Source organism: Poecilia reticulata, chromosome 7 (genome assembly GCF_904066995.2).
Source record: "Poecilia reticulata chromosome 7, P_reticulata-male-v2, whole genome shotgun sequence".
In the NCBI taxonomy this organism is placed as follows: Eukaryota; Metazoa; Chordata; class Actinopteri; order Cyprinodontiformes; family Poeciliidae; genus Poecilia; species Poecilia reticulata.
This window is the reverse complement of record NC_088836.1, coordinates 12189062-12212103: the sequence shown is the minus strand read 5'-3', so window position 1 is coordinate 12212103 and position 23042 is coordinate 12189062. Positions and strand designations below refer to the sequence as shown.

The 23042-nt window shown below is 39.5% G+C and overlaps 1 protein-coding gene across 5 annotated transcripts in view; it reads left to right on the top strand.

The window, feature by feature from the left end:
* The window catches only part of LOC103467993 (kazrin), a 168293-nt gene that overhangs the window by 142103 nt on the left and 3148 nt on the right, over positions 1-23042 (top strand). The window contains exons 6-11 of one of the 5 annotated variants that reach the window (XM_008414774.3): positions 11026-11162; positions 11523-11693; positions 12893-12976; positions 14074-14263; positions 17910-18046; positions 18412-22874. In XM_008414774.3, the coding sequence (XP_008412996.1) occupies positions 11026-11162; positions 11523-11693; positions 12893-12976; positions 14074-14263; positions 17910-18046; positions 18412-18582 (890 nt within the window). In that variant the 3' untranslated portion in view covers positions 18583-22874. Of the gene's footprint in view, positions 1-11025; positions 11163-11522; positions 11694-12892; positions 12977-14073; positions 14264-17909; positions 18047-18411; positions 22875-23042 lie in introns of those variants that run through there. The other 4 variants (XR_014088174.1, XR_014088173.1, XM_017305778.2 and 1 more) reach the window with 4 other exon arrangements.

The following is a 23042-nucleotide window of genomic DNA, read 5'->3' as shown; positions in this document are numbered from 1 at the left end:
AAACGTGGTTGGTGTTTTGAGTTTAGGCCTTCTGACTCTTTTATTTCTCTTAATAAAATTCATTGCCTTCAGAAATCCTTGATTAATAAATGTTCTCCATGTGTAATTTAATCCCAGTATAGACATAGCTGCTCAGTGAAGGCCTCAAAGCTTACTGGAGATTAGTAAACTAACAGCTGAGTTTAAATTTTATCCCAAGCTTTGAACATTTTCCAAAGCAGCGTTCAGGCCTTCACCCTGAAACTAAAGATTCTGGCATAAATGGTAGATCAGCAAGACATAGAATTAACTCTAAGCTCCAAAAGTGATGGTGCTCTGGTTTGGCCTGTCAGAAAGGCTACCTAGATGCCATGGTAACTTTAGGTGAGCTGCTGAGATTGACAGCTCAGGTGGACAAATAAATGGATTCCAAAAGTATTTTTATGTACACGCCACAACTCTGGGATCTATAAGAAAGCAAAATCATTTAACTGTCAGGATCGCTGTGCTCTGTGCAATGAAAGATCGTCTACCCACCAAACATCACCAGTTTGGGTTATTTTACTGATAAGAGTAGGAATTTATATACTTATATATTTATTTATTTGACATTTGTCTGATGCTGGAGGTTTCTGATTCCCTTTACCTTCTTTGGTTTGTCACAAGCCATGTAAGAAGCAAAGCAGACATTTGAAAAAAGGTGCTCTAAAGTGAAAAACTTTAGCTAATGTGCAGGGTGCTATGAGCCTTTTAGGGTAAAAATATTCCCCAAAAGGCAAACAGCTTAAGCTGCAGCTTAAGGTGATTCTAGAAAAGATTAAATAAGGGGCTTGAATAAGAATGCACACCAGAAATTTTAGCTTTTGTTTGTAAAAAAAAAAACAAAAAAAAAACAATGTCCGTTTTCTTTTCATTTTTATTTGCTACTTTGTATTGATCTAGCTGATTAAATCCTCATACAATACAATGAAGTCTGTGTATTTTACAATGCAGAAATATACAGGGTTTAACTTTTAAGTTTTCTTTTGGATAGGAGTGACTTTATGAGATGGGAAGCAGGCAGCAAAAGCTATGAAATGATCTTCACGGTATTCCTCTTCTCACGTCTGAAGTTTGTCACAGTTATGAAAAGCAGCGTCACAGTTATGGAGAAAGCACAAAAGCAATAGTGAATAAATCCACAAGTGAGCCCCAAAGACAAACAAAAGTAATGACTCTTGCATTACTCAGAGTTGCATTAAGTACACTGTGAATTGCGTGGCGTGAACGGTGATGGAACAGCGTGCGGCACAGCAGCTTAACTCTCACTCTGTTCTCTTCTACGTATCTGTCAAATTGCTGCATTAAGTGACAGGGATTGTAAAAATGGCTCTTCGTGAATGTCAAAAGAAATTATCCACTCTTATTCGAATCCAGTCCACTTTAAAAACCAAAGAGGCAATTTGTTGGAGCAGCTTCAAGCCTTTACTGTAACAAATTTCCTTTGTTTCACTGTTTGGCAGTAAAAAAAAAAAAGCCTCAGGCTTAAATCACAAAGGTGAGTTTGAAAATCAGACTGACGGATATTAGGAGTGTTATTGTTGGACATGAAGATTTATTGCATTTCCATGATTAGTAATATAAACTGCACAGTGGAGTAGTTGCTAGTGGTGTTGCACTGGATCAAACTCTTTGCGATTGAATTCGGATCCGGATTTTTCTGCATTGAGTGTGCTTTTTTTTTTTTTTTTTTTCGCCCTCGCATGTGTGGGTTCTCAATCTGCTACCCCATCTTCCTCCCATAGTCCACAAATATGGATGTTAAGTTAATTGGCCTCTCTCTAAATTCTCTTTTGCTTGTGGGTGCAGGGTTGTTGGTGCTGAGTGTATCTGTGTTTCATGCAGTAATGTATCCTTTATGATCTCTGTTTCCTGGGATGATACCTGTTTACCTTGGAAAAGGTTCACAGCAGCTTTATTCCTAACTCAGTTCAGATGGCTTGCAGCTCAATTACACGCATTTCTGGCCCACTATAAAAACAAAAACCAGAATACAAGGAAGAACAGGAGTTTTTCTTTATTTATTTTTCCACACTATTGCTGCATTTTTCCCCCCCATTTCTCTCCTCTATCCCTCCGTTTGTCTTCTATTCTGCCAAAACCTGCGTCGTTTGAAGTGCTAATGATGCTTCCTATTGCAAACCAGATGTTGACCGGTGAGGTGCATTGCTGCAATTCAGAGGACTGGTAAAATCTTTAAACTGCAGCATTTGTTATTTTGCCTGTAAAAATCGACGTGACGTTGAAACAACGCAGCGCTGACAATCTGTGAACCCTGAAGTGAAAAAAAATTTCACAACTCCAATTAAGATTTCCTCATCAAAGAGTCCTTTAATGAAATTTCAAAGCGTAGTTGGCCCTTTCTAGTGCTTTTAATTATCTACTTTCCCCTCAGCTAATTGACCCCCCCATCTCGCCCCGATCATTTTGAGCATGATTGAAAGTAGCAAACAGCTACATATCATCAAAGTGTTGTCTTCTTGCTGTGTTTGGAGCCACTTTACTCCAAAATGTGTCCTTCACTACAAGTCTCACGTCTCACTAGATATTTAATCACCTAAACGCAGAGACGCACAGAGTTTCCGCAAATGCGTAAGCCATTTTAGTCTGGCTTGTTAAGCCAAAATAATGAAAGTGACTGCATGTTTGTTTACCTTTACTTTGAAATGTAGCATTAGTTAAAAAAAAAGAAAGAAAGAAAACGAAATCCAGACGGTAAATCAAAACAGAAGCAAGAATTGATAGGATATTTTCTGTATGCTTTGAGATGTACTACAAGCATTTTACTGAAACATATTAGAATGTCTGAAAATCCCTAGAGAGCAACTTGACTGACGATGTTGAAATTTGTTGCAAAAACCACACGCACATTAATAACATTCAGATAATGTGCCGTTCAAAACTCTGCAGACGTTTTATAAGCATTGACTTTCAGATACCAGGTTCTGCCTAGTCAGTTTATAAGGCATAGTAAACTGCACACATCCAGACTGTTATTTGCATTTAAAAAATAATCATAAATGCACATCCAAAAGAACAAATGAAAAGGCCAGGGTTTTCATGATGTTTTCCAAAAAGACAAAATGATTACAGAGCTGACATTTCAAGCTGGATTTGCTGCATTAGTGTGTAGCACCATTAGTACGGCTTGCATAACAAAGCAGCGCTTTTCGTGTGTATTACCATGACTCTGAGATTTTCAAAAGGCTGCCGACAGTTGCAGTTACAGGGCAGACAAAGGTCGAAAGGTCAAACAGATGAAACAGAAACTCATACTTTTTGTTACCTACTAAAAGTCCAGCTCTTTTATGACCTAAACCACATCTAAAAAATACAGTTTCCTTTTTTAAACAGGTTCTTGCGTCTCCCTGCTCCGTCTGTCTTAATGTTAGAAACACTACTAACACTGATAATAGCTAGCTTTAAACTTCAGCACCTCAATAAAACCTGCTAACTTTAATTTTAGGCAACGCATGGAGCATTCGGGACCAGAAAAAGAAACATTTGCAGATTAAAGTCACCACCAGATAGTTTGTCACACAAGACAATGACGGAACTTGACCATTAGAATAAATGTAATATCAGATTATAGAACTTTGTATTCCAAGTTATTAACTGAATAATGAGTCCCAATGTTGCAAATGTGAAAAGGGATCCTTAATTACTCTGCCACGATTGTTTAGTCCGTTATCTTCTCATGGGTGTTTGCATGCTGCATTTAATGTGGGCTCTGATGCAGCTTCAGTTAAATAAAAAAAAAATCATTATTTCTGAGTTGACACTGTTCTTCTTCACATCTTCAACAGCCTCACGACTCTTTGTGGTCTGTGACGTCATTCTTCTTCAAACTAGAGCGTGTTCTTTGTTACGAACAGTCGAGTCTGTTCTTTTCGCATGAAAAGAAGTCGGGTTGAAAAGGCAGCTTCGTTAGGTCAGGCCACCTGCAATCATCACACCAGAAATTAATCAACCTCAGCCGGTGCATGAGGTTGGTTTCACAGAGGAAGAGAGGAGGTGAAATCTCTGTGCTGCCACAAGGTTCCCACTTCAATATTCAGTGGGCAGATTTAAAACCCCGAACCACATTCAATGGACTTCTCTCTCTTTTGTTCTCACCAGAAACAATTACGTTAAAGTTTGAGTCAAAGCCTCTTGCTTTTCTTTAGAACCAAAGTTTTATGGAGTATTGTCAGTATGGAGTGCATTCTCATTCATTTTCCAAGGAAATTTTATGACTGTCTTTGTGATTTAGTATGATCACCTGAGCATATAATTACAAGACTCTGTGTTGAAGTGCAGGTAGAATTGCGTTTCACTGCTGTATGTACATTTTCTTTGATAAAGATGTGCTAAAAGTACATAAAAATTCTTATAGTGCCGCATCATACACGCAAGATGAAACTTTTGGAAAAATCAAGTTTTTATTTTGAGCTAATCTACTTTTTAAACTATCTTACCTTAAGAAATAACGTTTTATTTTTATTTTTTTTTTTTACAAAATCTCTGCAGCCACTTTTATCTGCACCTGTGCTTTAATTACTTCACATAACCCCGTTTTCCCAGCAGGGACAAATTCAGTTCTTCACCTAAAACATTTCACAGAGTGGAAGCATACGGAGAGAGGGAACTTTGAGTGATCCAGAAAGATCCTCTGGAGGATTTTTTTCTATATCCTCTCTCCAGAGTCCGAGCTAGCCACTTATTCAGGTTCACAGGTTTTCAACAGGATTTAGACCCACTGATTTTATAGCTAACAAATATTACATTATAAATGTAAAATCAAAAAACTGTTGATTTTACACTCTTTGTGTGCTACTTTTGCCCAATATTGTGGTCTAGATGAAGAAAAGGATGCTCAAGAAGACACACAAAGCCAGGAAACCAGCCTTCTGTTAGCATTTGCAAAAGTGTCTTCAGTATCGGCCGATTTTATATGAAGATGTATAAAAGTACTTCACAGAGTTTCACATTTGTTAAAACAACAGCAACAACAAAATTGCTAAATACTATTGGCGTTGGTTAAAGCTGCATTGAATGCATATATGGAGTCAAACAAATATAATTTTACCATAAACTGGAGGCATGAAGCTCTCACAAAGAGCCGCAGACCTGGAAGTTACAGATAAAGATTATCCAATGAAAACAAAAATGCATTCAAAGGCAATGGTCTCTGAACAAGACCCCACTGCTGAAGAAAAATCATGTTGAAACTTGTTTTTAAAGTTGTCCACAAAATATCTTTACAAGCCAGTGAGACACTGAGAGAATGTAGTCTCGTCAGATTAACGCCAAAGCTGGACTCTTAGGACATCGATACACACACAATAAAGCTTATGGGTGGGAATATCATGGAGTGGAATGCTTTACGGCATACAGTACTGACAGTTCACATATAACTGAAGGAAGAATGGAAGGAGAAATTTACCAGGGCATTATTGATGATCAGATCAGAATCTGATGATGAATTAATGATGAGCGTGGTCGTGAAATACACAGCCACGAAACCCTTAAGTGGTTTCCAAGAAAGAGCTTAAAAGCGAAAGTAAGACACATGTCCAGCTAAATGTCTGTGGAAGGAACTGAAGGTCAGAGTTCACTAAGAGGAACTTCAGATCATTTCAGATCTGAAAGCGTCTATGTGGAAGAACAGGTCCAACTCACACCTGAGCAATTCATGTGATGACCGATTCTAAATGTAGGAGACATATTAAGTTGTCACAAAAAAACAGGCTTTTCCACAAAGTATATAATCAATTTTAGTGTGTATGTTGGATATCTATTTAAATATTTTACCCATAGCTTAATTTGTTGACCAACTGGAGATGCATTTACATCCGTTCTCTTCTCTTCCCTCTTCACTTCCTCAGTTTCGTGTAAAACCTGGATGCTGTCAGGGAAATGTTTGTCATGGTTTTATTTGATTTCAACTTTTCTACTGCTTTTCTATTGCTTTTGAAGATTAACATGTAACTACCTTTTACTTGAATGGCATATTTTCTTGGCTTTATCATATTCAGGATTTGCTAAGAAAAATAGACCTTCATATTTACACTTGGTGTGTAAAAACAGAGTCTTGGATTCAAAATTGAGCTTCATAGACACTTTGAACAATTAAAACACTCAGTAGAATAAAAGAAAATGTTCAGTTGCACCTATTTTTATTAACTTTTAGAGGCGCCAATAAATGTGGCCCCTATGATTTCATTTAAGACATAATGCACTTTAATAAAATATTGTTCTTTTTTTTGTTGTTTGTTTAATATGGGAACCATTTTAATGGTCCATCAAGTAAGTAAAGTGAGTTCCTGCCATTTAACTGAATGGCAGGAAAATCTTTTTGTTAAAATCATGGCTCAAATTTGGTTTCATTTGCTCTCTAATAGATAGGAAACACATGCTAATGAACCCCATCATTGAATCATGCTGAAGCAGTGAGTGGGATGTGAAACGGATATCATGTCGTTGCTGTTGGTGCAGACCTGCAAACAGGAGGTGATTTGCTTCCTCATAAAATAAGCATTCATCAAATGGATTTTTTTTTTCTCTCTCAGACTAAATACCATTTAACACCTTTTGGTTCATACAAATATTACGCAACCACGTAATGGATGCTCATTGAAAATTGGAAGAATGTGACAATGTATGTGTCCTACTTCATTTTATCTTTTATATTATCATTTGTTTGTCTCAATAAGTCACTTGTGATTTATTTATTCAAATGAAAATGTAGATATTGAACAAATTATGTTTTCCAAAGAAAGGTCAGAGAATGTCCTGCCAGGGTGTAACCCACCTCTCGTCCAATGACTGCTGGACACCTCAGTCCTGCAAGGAAAAGGATGGATGGATGGATGGATGGATGGATGGATGGATGGATGGATGGATGGATGGATGGATGGATGGATGGATGGATGGATGGATGGATGGATGGATGGATGGATGGATGGATGGATGGATGGATGGATGGATGGATGGATGGATGGATGGATGGATGGATGGATGGATGGATGGATGGATGGATGGATGGATGGGTGGATCAGTTTAATCATTTTCCTCATGTAACTAAATCTACAGTTCTCAGAGAACTTTCAAAGGACCCAAATGATCTCATTGTGCAAAATTATCTGTCAGGAAGTGTATATATAAGTGTATATATAATCCTCTGGATTATATATACACTATGGTGCAGTACAGGCTGTCACCAATTATTATCGGAGGGGATATGGAACAACAGAGAGAAACTGGAGATTTCTCTAAAATTGAAGAAAAGATGTGACAAACTGTTCAGGAAGTGTGCTGAGAAAGCAACTCTGATGAAGCCACCAGGAATTTCATGTGACATGTGGCAATTTCCATAAACCTGGACTAAGAAGTTTGGTTGCCAGACGTTACTATTCTTTTTCTGTTTGAAATCTCCCTTAACATCAATGGAGAATGTTTTACTCAACCTTTATGCAACCTGGTTCTTGAAGCTGCTTTATTTATCTCCCTTCTGGCAGATTTATTTTGCAGTTCAGTTTTACAGGACAAATATGACATGAGGAAAATGTTTTATCTACCGAGGCCTCTAGCAGGGGTTTGTATACTTTTAAAAGCTACTGCAAATATATGTCTTATTTTATTACACTCACTAAAACTATCGAGCACAACGTGTACGGAGACATAAAAATGTTGAAAACCGCAGATTGAACTAAGTTTTAAAACTAACACAGACTGACAAAGCCACTTCTTCTGTGCAGTAGCTAATGAGTTGGCTCATTTATTAAGTCCTCCAGCAGGAAAGCACCATGCAGAAGCACGGTGGACAAAAGCTTTTAGAGCACTAGACCACTAGAGTCTCACATTAAAATACGGCAAAGCACTTTGGATTTGGTGGCAGAAGAGCCTCTGCGCGGCGAGCTGATAACCACTTATGCAGATTTCGGAGAGCGGGTCAGGAGAGCATGATACAGCTCAGTGTATTTGTTAACACTGAATAATGGGAGCAGGTAAACTTTGGAGAGAGCTGTTTTGCGAGAGCTGTAAACGCCACTATTTTTAGGCCAGATCAGTTTTCCGCTTCGGCACTTGCATGCTGTTTTGCAGAAAAGCAGGAGTTGACATTTTTGAGAAAGAATCCCAAATAATAATATTTTTTTTTAAAAAGTCTGATTATTGTGTGTTTATTTTCATGAAACTTGAATATTCTGCTCCATCGAGGAGGCTGATTAAATCTCTTAAAGTTATTGAGTTAAATTATACTAGTTCTGTTTATAAATGTAAGGTGTTGTCTGTTGGACCCAGATGTACAAACATTGATATGTTCTGCTCACAAAAAAATACACATTATTTACTTCCACCCATCCTCTTTGACCTGCTTCCCTGTTCCTCCTGAAAGAAAAACATCTCCACAGCATAATGCTGCCACCACCATGCTTCAGCTGGCTCAAGAGTGTTAGTTTTCTGTCAAACATAGTATTTTGCCTGCTGACCAAAACCAAACTGGGGTTGTCCTTTGTACGCAGAAAAGGGTCAGCGGACTCGCATCTCTTTTCTTTCTGCTTCCTTTTCACGTTGCCGTCTTCTTCCACATCCAGACATATTAACTTCAGCTGTAACTTGGTGTTATTTCTCAAAGAGTTGGACCGACTGCCGTGCACGCTAGTCATAATTATGACTGTCGGAGAGAAGAGACGTGCAAAAGCTTCCGCGTCTCTCCCCTGTTAATAAATGTTACTCAACAGGACTGAGCTCCGGGGCAAACAGAGCACACACACATACACACACACACACACACACACACGCACACACACAAAAAGTGTTTATTGGCAGATTTTAATTGGTATCTAATAGTTGTTTGATATGCTGCAGTGAATGGATCCATTCACAGAGTCACACTGAGTGCTTTCTTGCATCCAACATGAGGAGCGTCGTCGCTGCCAAGCCGTCACAGGTGCAGGATGTGGAGCGGCAGCGGCGGCGGAGTTTTTGGCTCGTCCCAAAGACAGCTTTCATTTCATTTCCCCGAGGCAGGTGCTGTGAGGTTTCCTGTTTCTCTTGGTCAGTGAGGGATGGTTTTTGTCTTCATTTGCCAGCTAGTGTGGTCTGTTCGTAGTGCTGGATTCCGCCATTTCAACTGAGTGTTGGAGAGAGATATGAAAGGGTTGGAAGGAAAGAAATCCGCTTGGAACAACGGCTCTTCCGCTTTGCTGAAGTGATTATGTTTCTAAAGCAGAACTTCTCTGTACTGTTTCATATTTAGCCTTTGATATATTTATTTACAGAGAACTGCCTTGTTGGAGAATAATAAGAGAGAGGTAAGCATTAAAACGGAAAAACAAACTTGTACTGTTATAAAATTTAAAACCCCACCACCAGATGTCCAAGTGAAGATGAAATACAAATCTTACACTAAAGGCTATAAATTGGCCAAATATGGTTGTCGTCCGACAGGAAATACATTTTAACAGTCTGGCTAAACAGCTGTGCACAAGGAGGCCGATCAAGAGAAAGCGGGAACAGAGAGCGGTGTGGAGGAGAGACAGAGGAGATGTAGTCTTTGAGAAAATTAGCACTTCTCTGAATAACCACTGCGAGCTGTAATTTTTTATGACGACGCGTGGGTGCGGTGCCAGAGGATTACAGTCTGCGTGTGGCAGAGAGAGAGATGAATTGCAGGTCCCAGTCTCTTCCAAAGGCAGCAGCAGAAGGACAGATTGACACAAGGGCTTTTGTGCGATTCTCCTCTTTATCAAGGTGCGGCCATGTTGGAGCAGAGCTAGGTTTTCACACACATTTCATATCTGAAGGAGCTTCATGTTCTTCCTACTACAGGTAAAGAGAGGGTGGAGTTTGTAAACTACACTTTCTCATAAAAGAGGCTATTTCCCTGGATTTGAGGAAGACGCTCAAGAACATTTTTGTTATCAATCAATCAATTAGTCTTTATTTATGGAGCACTTGTCTTACACAAGGAGGGCACCACTAAGTGCTTTATGTAAGACTGAAACAGGAAGCAAAGACAAACAAATTACAAACCAACGAAGAAGAAAAAAAAAACATTATGAGCTAAACAACAGCAACGTATGGAAAAAAACAACATTCACAGAAATGTGTGATTAACAGATATAACCAGAAGTGGTTTACAGAATTCTGAGTGGGAAGACTGACGTCATAAATAATTAAAACAGGAATAAAGAAGTACACACGTAATGAAAAGAAACAAATATAATTTTATCAAACTAAAACCAACTGACTGAAAAATGTAGTGAGCTACTTAAAATCAACACAGCGAAAAGTACAAAAAAATCTTGTTACAGATATTTAATAAACCTGGTCAGTTCTAATGTTGCTGGTCTTACCAGGAAAATGCCGACCGCTTCCTTTTGACCACCGTGTTGGACTTTCTCTCTGCGGAGGAGTTGAAGCGTCTTGCTGTGTTGTTCTCTAGGGATGGCAGGATGGAGCAAGAGATGAATAGATGGATGTGGGTGTTGCTCTGGTCCATTGTGATGAAGAAAGAGTGAAGATAAATAGCAAAACTCTTACTTTACTAGTCTGCCTACTGTCTGACCCTCACCTGGACTCACAAAATATGAGCCGTGTACAAAGTACTACCGGATGGCCGGACTCAACCTCAGAGATGAGGCTCCAGGATTTTACAACCAATCAGGGGTTGTGTGTCAGGGGTGTGTGATCTTATAGGACCGGGAAAGTATTTCACATTTACTGAACTTCATCAAAATTAAGTTATCAGTGGACATTAGGAGCTGTTCCTTACATGAGGGCAGTAGTAAACAGGTGATAGTGGCTAACACAATAAAAGCATCTCCATAAATATGAATGATTTAAAAAAAAAAACATTATTAGCACCTTGTAACCATTTATAAAATGTTAATGGTGAACAGCCCAAAAACAAAATCTTTCTAAAAATCTTCGGGGTTCACTCACAACCCACAGTCACGTTTTCCATCTCTCCATCTCTCTCTCTCTCTCTCTCTCTTTTTCTCCATTCTTTATTTAACACAGCCATGAAGTCGGACCGCAAACGTCTCAAGGCGGAGAAGGCCGACCTGGTGAACCAGATGCAGCAGCTTTATGCCACACTAGAGAGCCGGGAGGAGCAGCTTCGGGACTTCATACGCAACTACGAGCAGCACAGGAAAGTATGTGATGCTCATAGACTCGCATGGCGCATTTGGCTGACAAACGTACATGTTTGAACTTTTGTTGTTGTGCTCATTGGCTTGGCATTGTATAAAAACCCCTCGTAGGTAAAGATGATCGATATCATCTGCATCTGTGAAGCTTTGACAGTTAAATCAGTGAGCCCTTACGCCGTTTGCCAATATTTGAGGCTAGTGTGCGCAGATGAACGGCGATACTCTTGTTGCTGTCATTTTGCCTAATAAAACCAGTTAAACGTGTAGAGTGACGAGACGATTCTAGTTGCTTTTTTCCACATCCGAGTCATGCAGTAGGGCTTTACACGTGAACCAATCCATCAGGATCTGTGTGTCTGCTAGGAGAGCGAGGATGCAGTAAAGGCTCTGGCCAAGGAGAAAGACCTCCTGGAGAGGGAGAAGTGGGATCTGAGACGGCAGACCAAGGAGGCCACGGAGCACACGGGCATGCTGCGCTCCCAGCTCGACCTCAAGGAGAACCGCATCAAGGAGCTGGAGGCTGAACTCGCCATGGTGAGACAGAGGAGCAGACATGGGGCGGGGGCTTGTTTAACAGAAAGAGGCAGTGAAATCTATAGTGGAGTGACAAACTAAATACAAAAAGTTAAAAGAAAAAGTTTATTTTAGCAGGTTTTCAAGAGAATGTAGTCATGTAGATGCAGATATATTGTTTGTATTTAGACTTTTTGATATAAATAGAGTAACAAGAAGCCAGAATCTAGTTAGCTTTGGCAAACTAGACTCTTTTTTTCCCTCCTACACTCTTCCACAGCTGAATTTATGAATTGACTTAAGACTCATAAAATTGCCTGAAAAGCCTAGTTAATATTTCAGTGTAATTTATAGGAACTTCAACTTTTAGCTCTCTAACTTCAGTTAGTAGCTTTTTTTTTTTTGCTCTTATCTATGAAAAGAAAGCAAATTATTCCATGATTTCAATGTGAAGTGGAGAAGGGGCTTAGGCTTTTCCATCACATCAGTGCAGGAAAAACAAAACACATTGCTGTCCCTCCCCAACCTGCTGCTGTACACCGCCTGCTAAAACAAGGCTATGAAACTTTCCTTTCACTTAACAGAATCAAATGCTTATTTTTTTATGATTAGGTCTGTTTATCTCTTTAAAAAGACTATAAAAACGGTTTATGTCATACCTGTAATGAGCAATATGTTTCATAAAATTAGCAACCACATGATTGTTGCTTTTCTGTTTCGACTACAGTGAGGTCATGTTGTTCAGTTTTGCTGTAATTCATTTTCTTAAATCTTACACCAGTCCATGCCAAGAGGTACGGAGGAGGATTAGGGCCACTGAAAAAGAAAGAAAAAAACAAAACAGACTTTAATTTGAGATTTCTGACGTTTTTCTCAGAATTCTGAGTTTTTTTTAAGTGGCCCTAATCCTTTTTCATATCAGATAAAATTTTTATAGGCAGTGTGATTGATCATTAGCAACAAAAAGAAATGTAAACAAACCATTTCACTACTTTTACCAGTACATTATGTTTTGCTCACTCAGATTTGTATCTCATGGTGTTAGTAGGTATATACTAAATGATTTCAGAGCATGAAGAAAATACTAAAGAAGTGCTATAGTGCTGTGTGTAGTCTGTCACATACAGTGTTTTACTTACAACATTTGATTAAAAAGAACAACAACAAAAAAATGTTTAAATTTGCAACACAGCGATTCCTCATGTCTCCAACCCCCCCAGATGAGTAACTGTGTCAATCAGAGAATGGAGTTCCGGGTGTTTGAGCGGCTTGTGGACAGGGACTACTCTCCTAGGGTCACAGCGGTAAGACAGGCCCACGGTTTGAAAATAAATTTCACCTGTTTTGATCCCAACTCTCCCCGGAAATCTCCCCTACCTGTCACCCAGTTTTGATTTTCTGGGAAGCATTCCTCCTCAGATGCACGTTTCTTTTTTCTTTTTTTTTTCTTTTTTTTTTTTTATGTAATCCCCCAGCCCACCTCTTGTCTGACCCCAGTGATCCTAACATAGGAAATGTCACAGATTAGAACAGTGATCACCCTGAATGCTATAAAGCTCGTCTGTTTTCTGACATCTAATTGCGCTGAACATTTTTCAGTGTATCCAGTTTTGCATGTCAAAAAAAAAAGAAAAGAAAGTGACTGATAATTGTTTGACTACCACTAAACTAGATGTGATTGCAGTGAAGCTGATTGTGCTGGTGAATTGTGGCCTGCCGTGCTCGGCATGATAATAAGATTTGAACAATAACAATATTTGAAGCGATTTTTAAACGGCAACATGTCACAGCTAATCAGAAAACACAGGCTGGTGGGGGGAAAAAAATGAAAGAGTATTTTTTTCTTCTGAGCATATTTTGGGGGTGAAAAGCATATCTTCTAAGGCTGCAGAAGCTCATTGTGTGAAAAAATGCCTCAAAGCAAACATATTCATTAAAGTTATAGAAAGACTTAATTGTTTTTCATTTCCTTAGTTATTTTTGCACAACACCAACCCTCCAGCTTCCACCCTCTTAGCAACAAACGCTTCATGCTTTTTATCAGCATTCTCCCCACCCCCCCCTTTTTGTTTTTTATGTTTTGGTTTTTTATTGAATAACTTTTTCAGCACTACCAGGAGTGAGAGTGAGAGATTTTGCACAGCAAAAAGAGGATGAGAAAACAGACAGATTATTCCAGATACAGGAGCAGCATGATGAGCCAGGAGGCAAGTTTGTATATCTGTGTGCACTAACACGTTGGGAAACACGTTGTGGCTTTCTGGATGCGTAACATGTCTGCGAGTAAAAGAGAGCGCACAAATAACGGGAGCCAGGGAAGCAGCATCACGCTCGGAAGCGAGCGTGGTGAAACGACGCTGTGCAGCATGAACATGTGCGTGTGTCTGTTTATCTCCTGAAGGCCAAACAGTCACTAGCCACGCTGACAAAGGATGTGCCCAAGCGTCACTCATTGGCCATGCCCACGGAGGCGGTCGTCAATGGCAACAACCAGGAGTGGGTGATGCAGGCGGATCTTCCCCTGACTGCTGCCATCAGGCAAAGTCAGCAGACCCTCTACGTCCACACGGGCCATCCCACTGACAGACAAGGTAGGCCGACACGAGGGCAGATTGCCTCGTAACGTGTTGAGTTTTGTGGCCCCATCGCTTACAAACTGCATGCTCACGTGAAGCTGGTCTCTATGCATTAAATCGCGCCATCTGCTAAATATTATGATGTTCCAGCTGTGTTATGTCATGCGCTTTATTTCCTCTGAAGTGGCAGCCAAGGATAAGTTGCATGTTAAGTGCATGTGGTCAGTCTTAAATGGAATACGTGTTTGAATTTTTATGTCGACATTTTCAGGTTTCGTCTTTGCCAGAGTCGAGAAAGAAACAGGATCTCCTATGACTTGCAAGCATTAGTCTAAAAGGAATGGCGAATTTCAGTGCCGCTTTCTAGTATAATTAGAACTTAATTACATTTTAATACAAATACAAAATATGCCAGGGTTTCACTGTAGCAAAGCTGCACTGGAGTTAGCTCCCTACCTCCCCAACAAAATAGAGCACAATTTCCAAAACTGAGTACTTATTAAGAGATGTGTTTGTCTAAAGCATTGATTACATTCAGATTTAAGAAACCACAATGTGGAAAATCAGTGCAGGGTTATACGTAGCTTTCAGATCATTTCTCATGTGCAAAAGTGTGACTCCTTTCTTTGGAACAGGTTTCATGTTTCTGTTTGCCAGAGAAAGTTACCCTCAATTGTATCAACAGGATGCCCTCAGTTTTACCAGTGTGGAGAACTGCATAAATGTTTTTCTTTGTCAGTCCTTAGTAAGCTTGTAAATAAATGAATACATTAAAAAAAGGATTCAATGGCAGTTCTGATATTGTCTCTCAAGAGGTAATGCAAAATCACATTTGAAATTTGAATTCCTTCCTCTTGAGGAGTTCAGTTCTACATCGTGTAGACAGAAAATATATCAGTAGTTTTTGCAGCGCTCTTGATGCAGTCGAGCGCGCTTCACTCCACTGTAAAATGGAGTTTGTGTTGAAAGATTTCCAAAAAAACAACATATTTTTAATAAATAATTTATGTTTTTACAAAAACAAAAGGCAACTTCACTCAGGATATGTGAATGCACATAAATACATATGCAGACAACCTTCACTGACTTGCCAGTATTTTGATCACGTCACTCTTTGTCAGAGAAATTTTAATCTTGGTTTTGTGGGGAAAGTTTCAGTAAATACTACAACAATTATCTAAATCAGTGTTTCTCACCCTGTTTTGGGCCAGCGCCCCCCAGCCTTTATCCAGGTCCCTCACTGCCCCCACCAAAGAATTTGTAGGCTACTTTGCACTGACTATTATTTTATTATTAATATTACTATCACTATTGTAGATGTTTTGATTTTTATGCTTGTTTCTGTATTTATCATCAAAAATAATTTCCCAGAGAACAAAAAAAACCATGAGAATAGAAATTATTTTCACAGGCATCTATGAAAAATGCAATGAACATTCAACTTAAAATCAGTAGGTCTAACAGTAGCCAGAGTGTAAAAAATATTCTTATTTGCCATTTTCTAGTTGTTAAATATTCCACAAAATGACCAGATAAAAGATGTACAACAATGTCAGTTTAAACGTTGAACTATTTGCAAAACGACTGAGCTCTGCAACATTAAAACATGGATAGAACTGTAACTACATTAATCATAGCTCTTCTTCTCTTCAGTGTTTCTGTCGGTTTCTGGTGGTGCAGCTCTGTGCTGCCTTCAGGAGAATGGGACATCAGAGTATCATCCATAAAACTTCACCCACATGGCATTTATTGTGCAAACCAGAGCTTTCAGGAGGGGCATCACTTATTTATTGATGCTTACCACCAGTAATATTCACTCATCACCTGCTGCGTCTCCTAATCGTCATGTGTTTCACATCATGTGTTGATTTTTTTCACTGTTCAGCATCGGATTCTCTGTTTTTATGCCATAATTCACATCTAGTTTGTCGCTCCGTTTTATGTCGCGCTTCTCCTGTTTCAGAGTTTTGCGCAATGTGCGCGTCTTTTTTTTTTTTAACCTTCTATAGTGCGCAGGGTTCAAGAAGCGTATCGATGGGGAAAAAGCAGACTGACATCGGAAGCAATTGCGGTATTCTGATTATTGAAATTTAAAAGTGCTGTGGTACCGTTGTTCCATCACACCCGTTTCATACCGGACCACAGCACCGGTGTTAACGCTATAAAATGAACGCCCTCTATCGTGGTATCACCCATGGATGGATTTCTTTATTTAAATGGGTTCATTTTTCAGAGGGATACACAATGAGGGTATCGTGATTTTAGTAATTACATGTTTATAAGAGCAATTTTCTGTTGTCCTTCCATGGAAGCGGGCAGCTTTCAAATGGAAATAAAACACTTTTTAATATAAGTTGCTGCTTTGACATAATCACAGAACTGCCAAAACATATGTACAAAACTGCCAGGCAAAGTGAATCACAGCAGCGTCATCAGCTGGTGAGACGCTGAACTGATGCAGTGTAGCTACCAGTAGCAGGAGAATGGAGCTGAGCTAATAAGCTACAAACACTGAAGAAAAGGAGAGCTGCCATTGATACAGTTGCAGCCAAGCATGATTTAATGTTACTCAATACAGTTTTACCAAGTTGCTCAAAATCTAAACTAGCATTGTTGTGCATTTAAGGTGTAAAGTTTGCCTTCAACCAAACTCTCCCCAAAGGAATCCCAGCACCCCCCTTTTGTAAAAATGTCTGCCAGCGCACCCTGCCGTCCTCTGAACGACCCCCGGGGGGCGGTACCGCCCACGGTGAGAACCGCTAAGCTAAATGATTACTTGACACAATTCAATAAAATATCACAAACAGCCAATTTTTTAAACTTTTCTATCTCTGTGCTGTACAGATAATGTTGACGTGCTTAAATAGAAAACACTGGACATTCCATTCTTAACTGTGATATTTTATTTCCTTCCTTTTACTTTGCAAGCATATTGCTAATAGCATTTTTATCATCAGTCTCATGAGAGAACAAAACGTTCTGTGTTGCTGTAAGAGTAAAGTTTCTGTTGAATTCCTATATCCCACAGCTTCCACTAAAGGGGGGGTGCAGCAGGAGCCCCACACTTCCTAGGCAGGACTTATGTTACTACACACAAAGTCTGATGTTTTTGGAAAGCCGTTACTACGGGCTTTTCCAAACAATGTTTTCCGACATAAAAAAAGCATAGAAAAAAGCAATGAAGTGGAGAAAACGCTGCATATATTAGCCTCGCAGCTGTACAAAACCCTTAAAATGCATTGTTTTAAATGGCAGCCGTAGATCCACACACCAGTTGCTAACTAATTGGAGACATCTGGAGGAAGTCGCGGACGAACGCAAGAAGACGGGGAAGATGTGAGAACAGTCACGAACTCCAAATTGCATTGCAATTGGCTGTGCTTTATGTATCAGTCTCATTGGTTCGGGCACACGCTCTCTAAACCTCTGTGAAGCTGTTTCCCTGTTGCTTAGCAACTGCAGCTGGTTAGAAAAATATATCCTCTTTTTCTTCCTCCATTTATTTGTAAGCTAATTTTTATTCTGTGGTGTTGTGCTGATACTCAGGGTCCACCATATTTTATTTTATTTTATTCCCCCCGCCCCTCATTTTGTACCGTTGGTGCCCCAAACTCCCAAGACAAAGGTAAGCCTGTCCTCTCTCCCCTCTTGTCCCGTCTAGTGGCTGCGGTGCGAGTGAGCCCCATCCACTCGCGTCAGCCCTCCATCATCTCTGACGCCTCTGCAGTGGAGGGAGATCGGTCGTCGACACCCAGCGACATAAACTCGCCACGTCACCGGACTCACTCCCTCTGCAATGTAAGAGCTGCCCGCCTCTGCGCCCTCCCAAGTAATGACCTGTTCTGCTCTCGTAGTAACTGCTGACTGTTCCACTGCCTGGCCGCCGTCGGTTCCCCCTCGCCATCCTTTTGGCTGAGTTCACATTTGCCCCCATGCATTTCTGTTGTGCACTCACTCCGGAGACGTGATATGATTTTTTTGTGGTGATTAAAAACAAAAACAAAAACGAATTGTGTAGTAAATAGGTGCATGCCGAACAGCATGAAAAGTTTCTGTCCTGATCTCTTTTGGTATTTTTTTTGCACCCTTTCTGCTCTTGTAACTCTCCTTTTTTTGTGGTCGTCAGTTCAGTTGTTTTTTTTCCTCTCTCGCTCCTCCTGCAGTCCCTAGAAGATCTGGAGGAGGCGAAGCGTAAGAAGAAGAAAGAGAAGATGGGGCTGGGCTCGCTGTCGCGTGTCTTTGCCCGGGGAAAGCAACGCAAGTCTCTGGACCCCGGTTTGTTTGATGGTACTTCCACACCCGATTATTACATAGAAGAGGATGCAGACTGGTAAAAAGCACAGCTCTCTGAGTGAACCCACCTGTGGACCACCTTGCATTTAATGTGTGAGAGGACGGATGTCGGAGTGTATAGATATAATATAATACATGCGCCTGTTTAGCCCCACCACAAGGGGGATAATTGTACATGTTCGTGTGTGTGTGCGTGTGTGCGCGCGTGTCGGTGTGCACGTGCGTGGTTAGGCCGCCGGTCAGAGGCCGAGTCAGGAGCCAGAGGCGCGTCTTGCTTCGCCGAAGTGTATCTCTTATTGAACACATTGCACCTGTATGTATGTACACTTCTGTAAATACAAAAACACAGCAACAATGTGGACTTGCTCTGTCAAAGCTGTGTTCCTGGATCTTCTTCTTGACTTTTTGTTTTCAAAAAGCTGGAAACTTGAAGGACTGCTGTATCTGTAAATAACAACGGTTGTTGTGCACTCTGTGCTTGTAAATGTCTCCATGTTCCGATTAACTTTTGTTCATTTTGACATGAATTCCCCTCACAACTCAAAGCCCCTTTGTTATTTTTTTGTTTTTTTTGTCCTGCCTGGTCCTCCCCTCCCTTTTCACACAGCCATGATGAGAACAGTTTCCTGTAGGCAACATGCAGACTCCTCACTTCCAATAACAATTTGATTATCATTTATCGCATTCCTCAGAAAACGAAAACTGAACAGGGGCTCTAATTGGTTGCCAAAGAGCCGCTGAGCACGGGGTCAGCTTTCTACGCTGACCCGTTATTTCAATAATAATAATGAAGCCAAACAGGAAATGCAAAAAAAAAAAAGATTTCTATCTGCTAAGATAGAACGTACAGTGCCTTGTCAAGGTATCCATTTTTTCTTTTCTCCACATTTTTGCAAAATAACTAATTATTTAATTCCATCCAATTGATGCTCTGGTTGTATATCTGTTCTATATCTATAGCAGTTTTTTACTCCAGGATTACTCCATCCATGTTTCTATCAACTCTCACCAGCTTCCCACAAATCATGATGCTGCCGCCAATGTGTTTTACCATGTTAGGCCAATACGTTACATTCTGTTTTCACCTGACCAGAGATCATGCTGTAAAGCCTAAATGAGAGCTTGCAAAATAGAATCGAGGGCATATCGAGTTGATGTGAAATTAGCTTATTACCATCTGTTCACAATGTCTTTCTCTTCATCTGTCTTTCTTTGAGGTCAGATTTGTTAAGTGAACAGCTAAGAGTTTTCTGTTTTTTGTCCCTTCTGAGATGTGAATCTCTGTAGCTCCTTCTAAGTTTTAAGTGGGCATCTTGGCTGCTTCTCTCATGAGCCAGAATGCATTAATGAAACTCCTTAACAAACTAATATCAACGATATTAACAAACAGTTGTCACAGTATTTCATAAGTACTTCTTAAAGTTAAATAATAATAATAATAATATCTTGTTCTTCCGACCCTCTGGGATTTAACAGTTGTTTTTGTGATTCTTTTTGCAATCAAAATCACTGATTATGTGGAGCTAATTTAGAAATATTCACGAGGAATTTTGCAATATTTGCGTTCATGTGCGACGTCATTCATGACTTTGTTAATCATCGCATCGGTCACGGACCGGCTAATTATTTGACATCACCTGAGGCTGAGGCAACAGTGTTGTAAAATGAGAAGAAATACTGCCCCTTACAAGGGAAAGTTACCAATATTTTTCACAATTTATGGTGGAAATTTTGAAACAAACCCCATGCACTAGAATGACAAAATGACTGGGATCCATTGATTTCGCGTGAATTTCTGTGATTGATGTAATTTAGCATCTGGAGTCTAGAGGGCCACATAAAAAGCTATGGTTTACCAGATTTGTCCCCCGAGCATTGAGTTTGACACATGTGCTTTCGTAGGTATTGATGGCGCGTTTAACATTGCTTTGTGATGAGCTAAAATTTAAAAGGTTTTTTTTTTTTTTTTGTAATCTAACTCAGATTAAATCTGCAGCACAGCTTTAACCTTGATGTGCCTGCAGTGACCCTTGATCTCTATGGTGTTGCTTGTTCACTAGTGTCCTCAAACGTCCTTGATGGATCAGCTGGGCCTATTCTAAGAGACTGTGTGTATAAATCAGGTAATCGTTAGGCAGACTGTTTCATCGGCGTTTATGGGGTAACGGAGTAAAGAGAGCTAAATGGTTTGTACATCATTCAGATTTTTTTAGATCAACCATGAATGCCTTCACGGTTATGGGTTGCTCTGTGTCAGTCCGTCACATAAAGTCCATTGAGGTTTGTGGCTGTGATGTGACAAAATATCCAAACGTTCGAGGGATGCTTATGCAAGACAATGCACACACCTGAACATGGAACATGCATGCAAATAGCCACAGACCCCCAAAGCATGCTGAGAGGGTTGTGTTGCATATGTTGTCAAGAAGGCACTTAAAAAAAAAAGAGAGGCCAGTTACTGATTTCATGATGTTTATTCATGGTTTTGTCAGATTCAAATGCATCCTTTTTGATTTTTAAGCTCGGCTCTTTAATTTTGTTTGATTACTCTGTTAGGGCAAGGCAACATTTCCAAGTGGAAATCAATTTGGAAATTTCAAGATCAGCAAAGTTGTCAAGAAACCAACACTAATTTTAATCATTCATAGTTTTTCCACCCATTTTCTTTTAACTTGATCTCGCAGTTGCTCGCAGCTATCATTATGCTAATACCCCGAAAAGCTGCTGGGGTTGGATTATAGTGGAGGAGCCTGTCTAAAATTAGAAGCTAGATACAAAACTGATGGTCAAGACTTTTGCAGACCGCTGGAATCAAAGTTGTTTTTAATTAATAACTGGAACTGCAATTAAAAGAAGCGTACATTAAACAAAAGACTCTAACACTGATGAGGGCCATCTCAGAAGGTTAGAAATCAGGTCTTAATAAGCATACTAATCAAGTAAAAGCATTGCTTTCCAGGTGACCCCCGGAGCTCACTAGACATTCTTCAGTTTAAGCTACTACTGGGAAAAAAAAAAAAAAAAAAAGCAATTAGCTCTGTGTTAAAGGTTAATAACATTTCTTCAAGCCAAAGAATGTCCAGAGACACAGGATTCTTTTCATCCTGGATCAAATTGGAGTCTGCACTGCCCCCACTGGAAATCTCTTCTCTCCCTGACATTAAATTATCACTGGGTATTCATTAGCTGTACCAAAAACCACCCCAAAACGGTTCCAGAAGGCACTGGAGCTATTTTTTTAACCAGACTTTACGAGAAAAGAGGATCTTTGGAAAAATATTTGCTACCAGACTTTTTTTTTTTTTTTTTTTTTTTTGCATGGTCACAGTTCAATGTTTCAGATCATCAAACTAATTTTAATATAAGACGTGAAAACTTGAGTAAATATAAAATGCAGTTTCAAATCATGATTTTAATTCGTTAAGCTATCCAAAGCATCCTGCCCTTGTGTGAAAAAATAATTGCCCTCTAAAACCAGCTACTAATTGTTCCACCCTTGCCAGCAACAACTTCCATCAGGTATTTATGATAATTGGCAAATGAGTCTTTTACATCACTGTGGAGGAATTTAGCCCACTTTTCTTCACCCCAGTATGTAAATCAGCCTCACTGGAGGGTTTTAAATAGCCTACTCTAAGTCATTACCAAAGCCTTTAATTCAGATTTAATTCCAAACTTTGACTTGAAGATCTTATTTTGTTTTTTTTATGATTCAGAGGCAGATTAGCTAGTGTGCTAGAGTTGAGTCATGGAGCCTTGTGAAGCTTCATAACTCGAGCACGTTTGAGTTTTAAGACGAGAACATATGACTGGACATTCTCACCTGCTTGATTATCTGAAACATTTAGGCGTGACAAAAACGGAAAGTAAAATGTAGGAAATTCAAAGATAAATTATCGCATATTCAGCTGTATTTATAGGAACAACTCAACCAGTTAAGGTATTCATTATCAAATATTATATGGGGAAAATACAGGCTACTTTTTATGTTTTCATTTAACCAGTTTTTACCTGCTGACGGGGGGGAATCTACATATCAAATGCAGCATTGTATGATTTCATATTCTGAGCCACGGTGTGTTTTTATTCTTCCACAGATATTTTACTTTTTTGTAAATGAGATAGCATTACAGAAATGAGATGAATATTATTGTTATTATTATTGAAGAGTTTTATTTAAAGTCAGATATGTAGGCCTCAGTGTGGAACTGAGATATTTAGAAGTAGATAGTAGCAACTTTCTAAGGCATGGCAACGACGTTACGCTAAAAAAAAGAAAACGAATTAAAAAAAAAAGATTATTTTAAAATAAAATAAAGGATAATGATTTCTATGTGGCTGTCCTCTCTTTTCCTGTGTTTGTGTTGTTTATGTGTTTTTTGTGGTTGTTTGTTGTTACTTCTGTCCCTTTCTTCACGTGGGGGAGCTGCAGTGTGCAGGCTTCAAATGGCCTTTTTTTCCTCTGTTTCCCTCTCTGATTTCTTCATTCCCAGCTAATTTT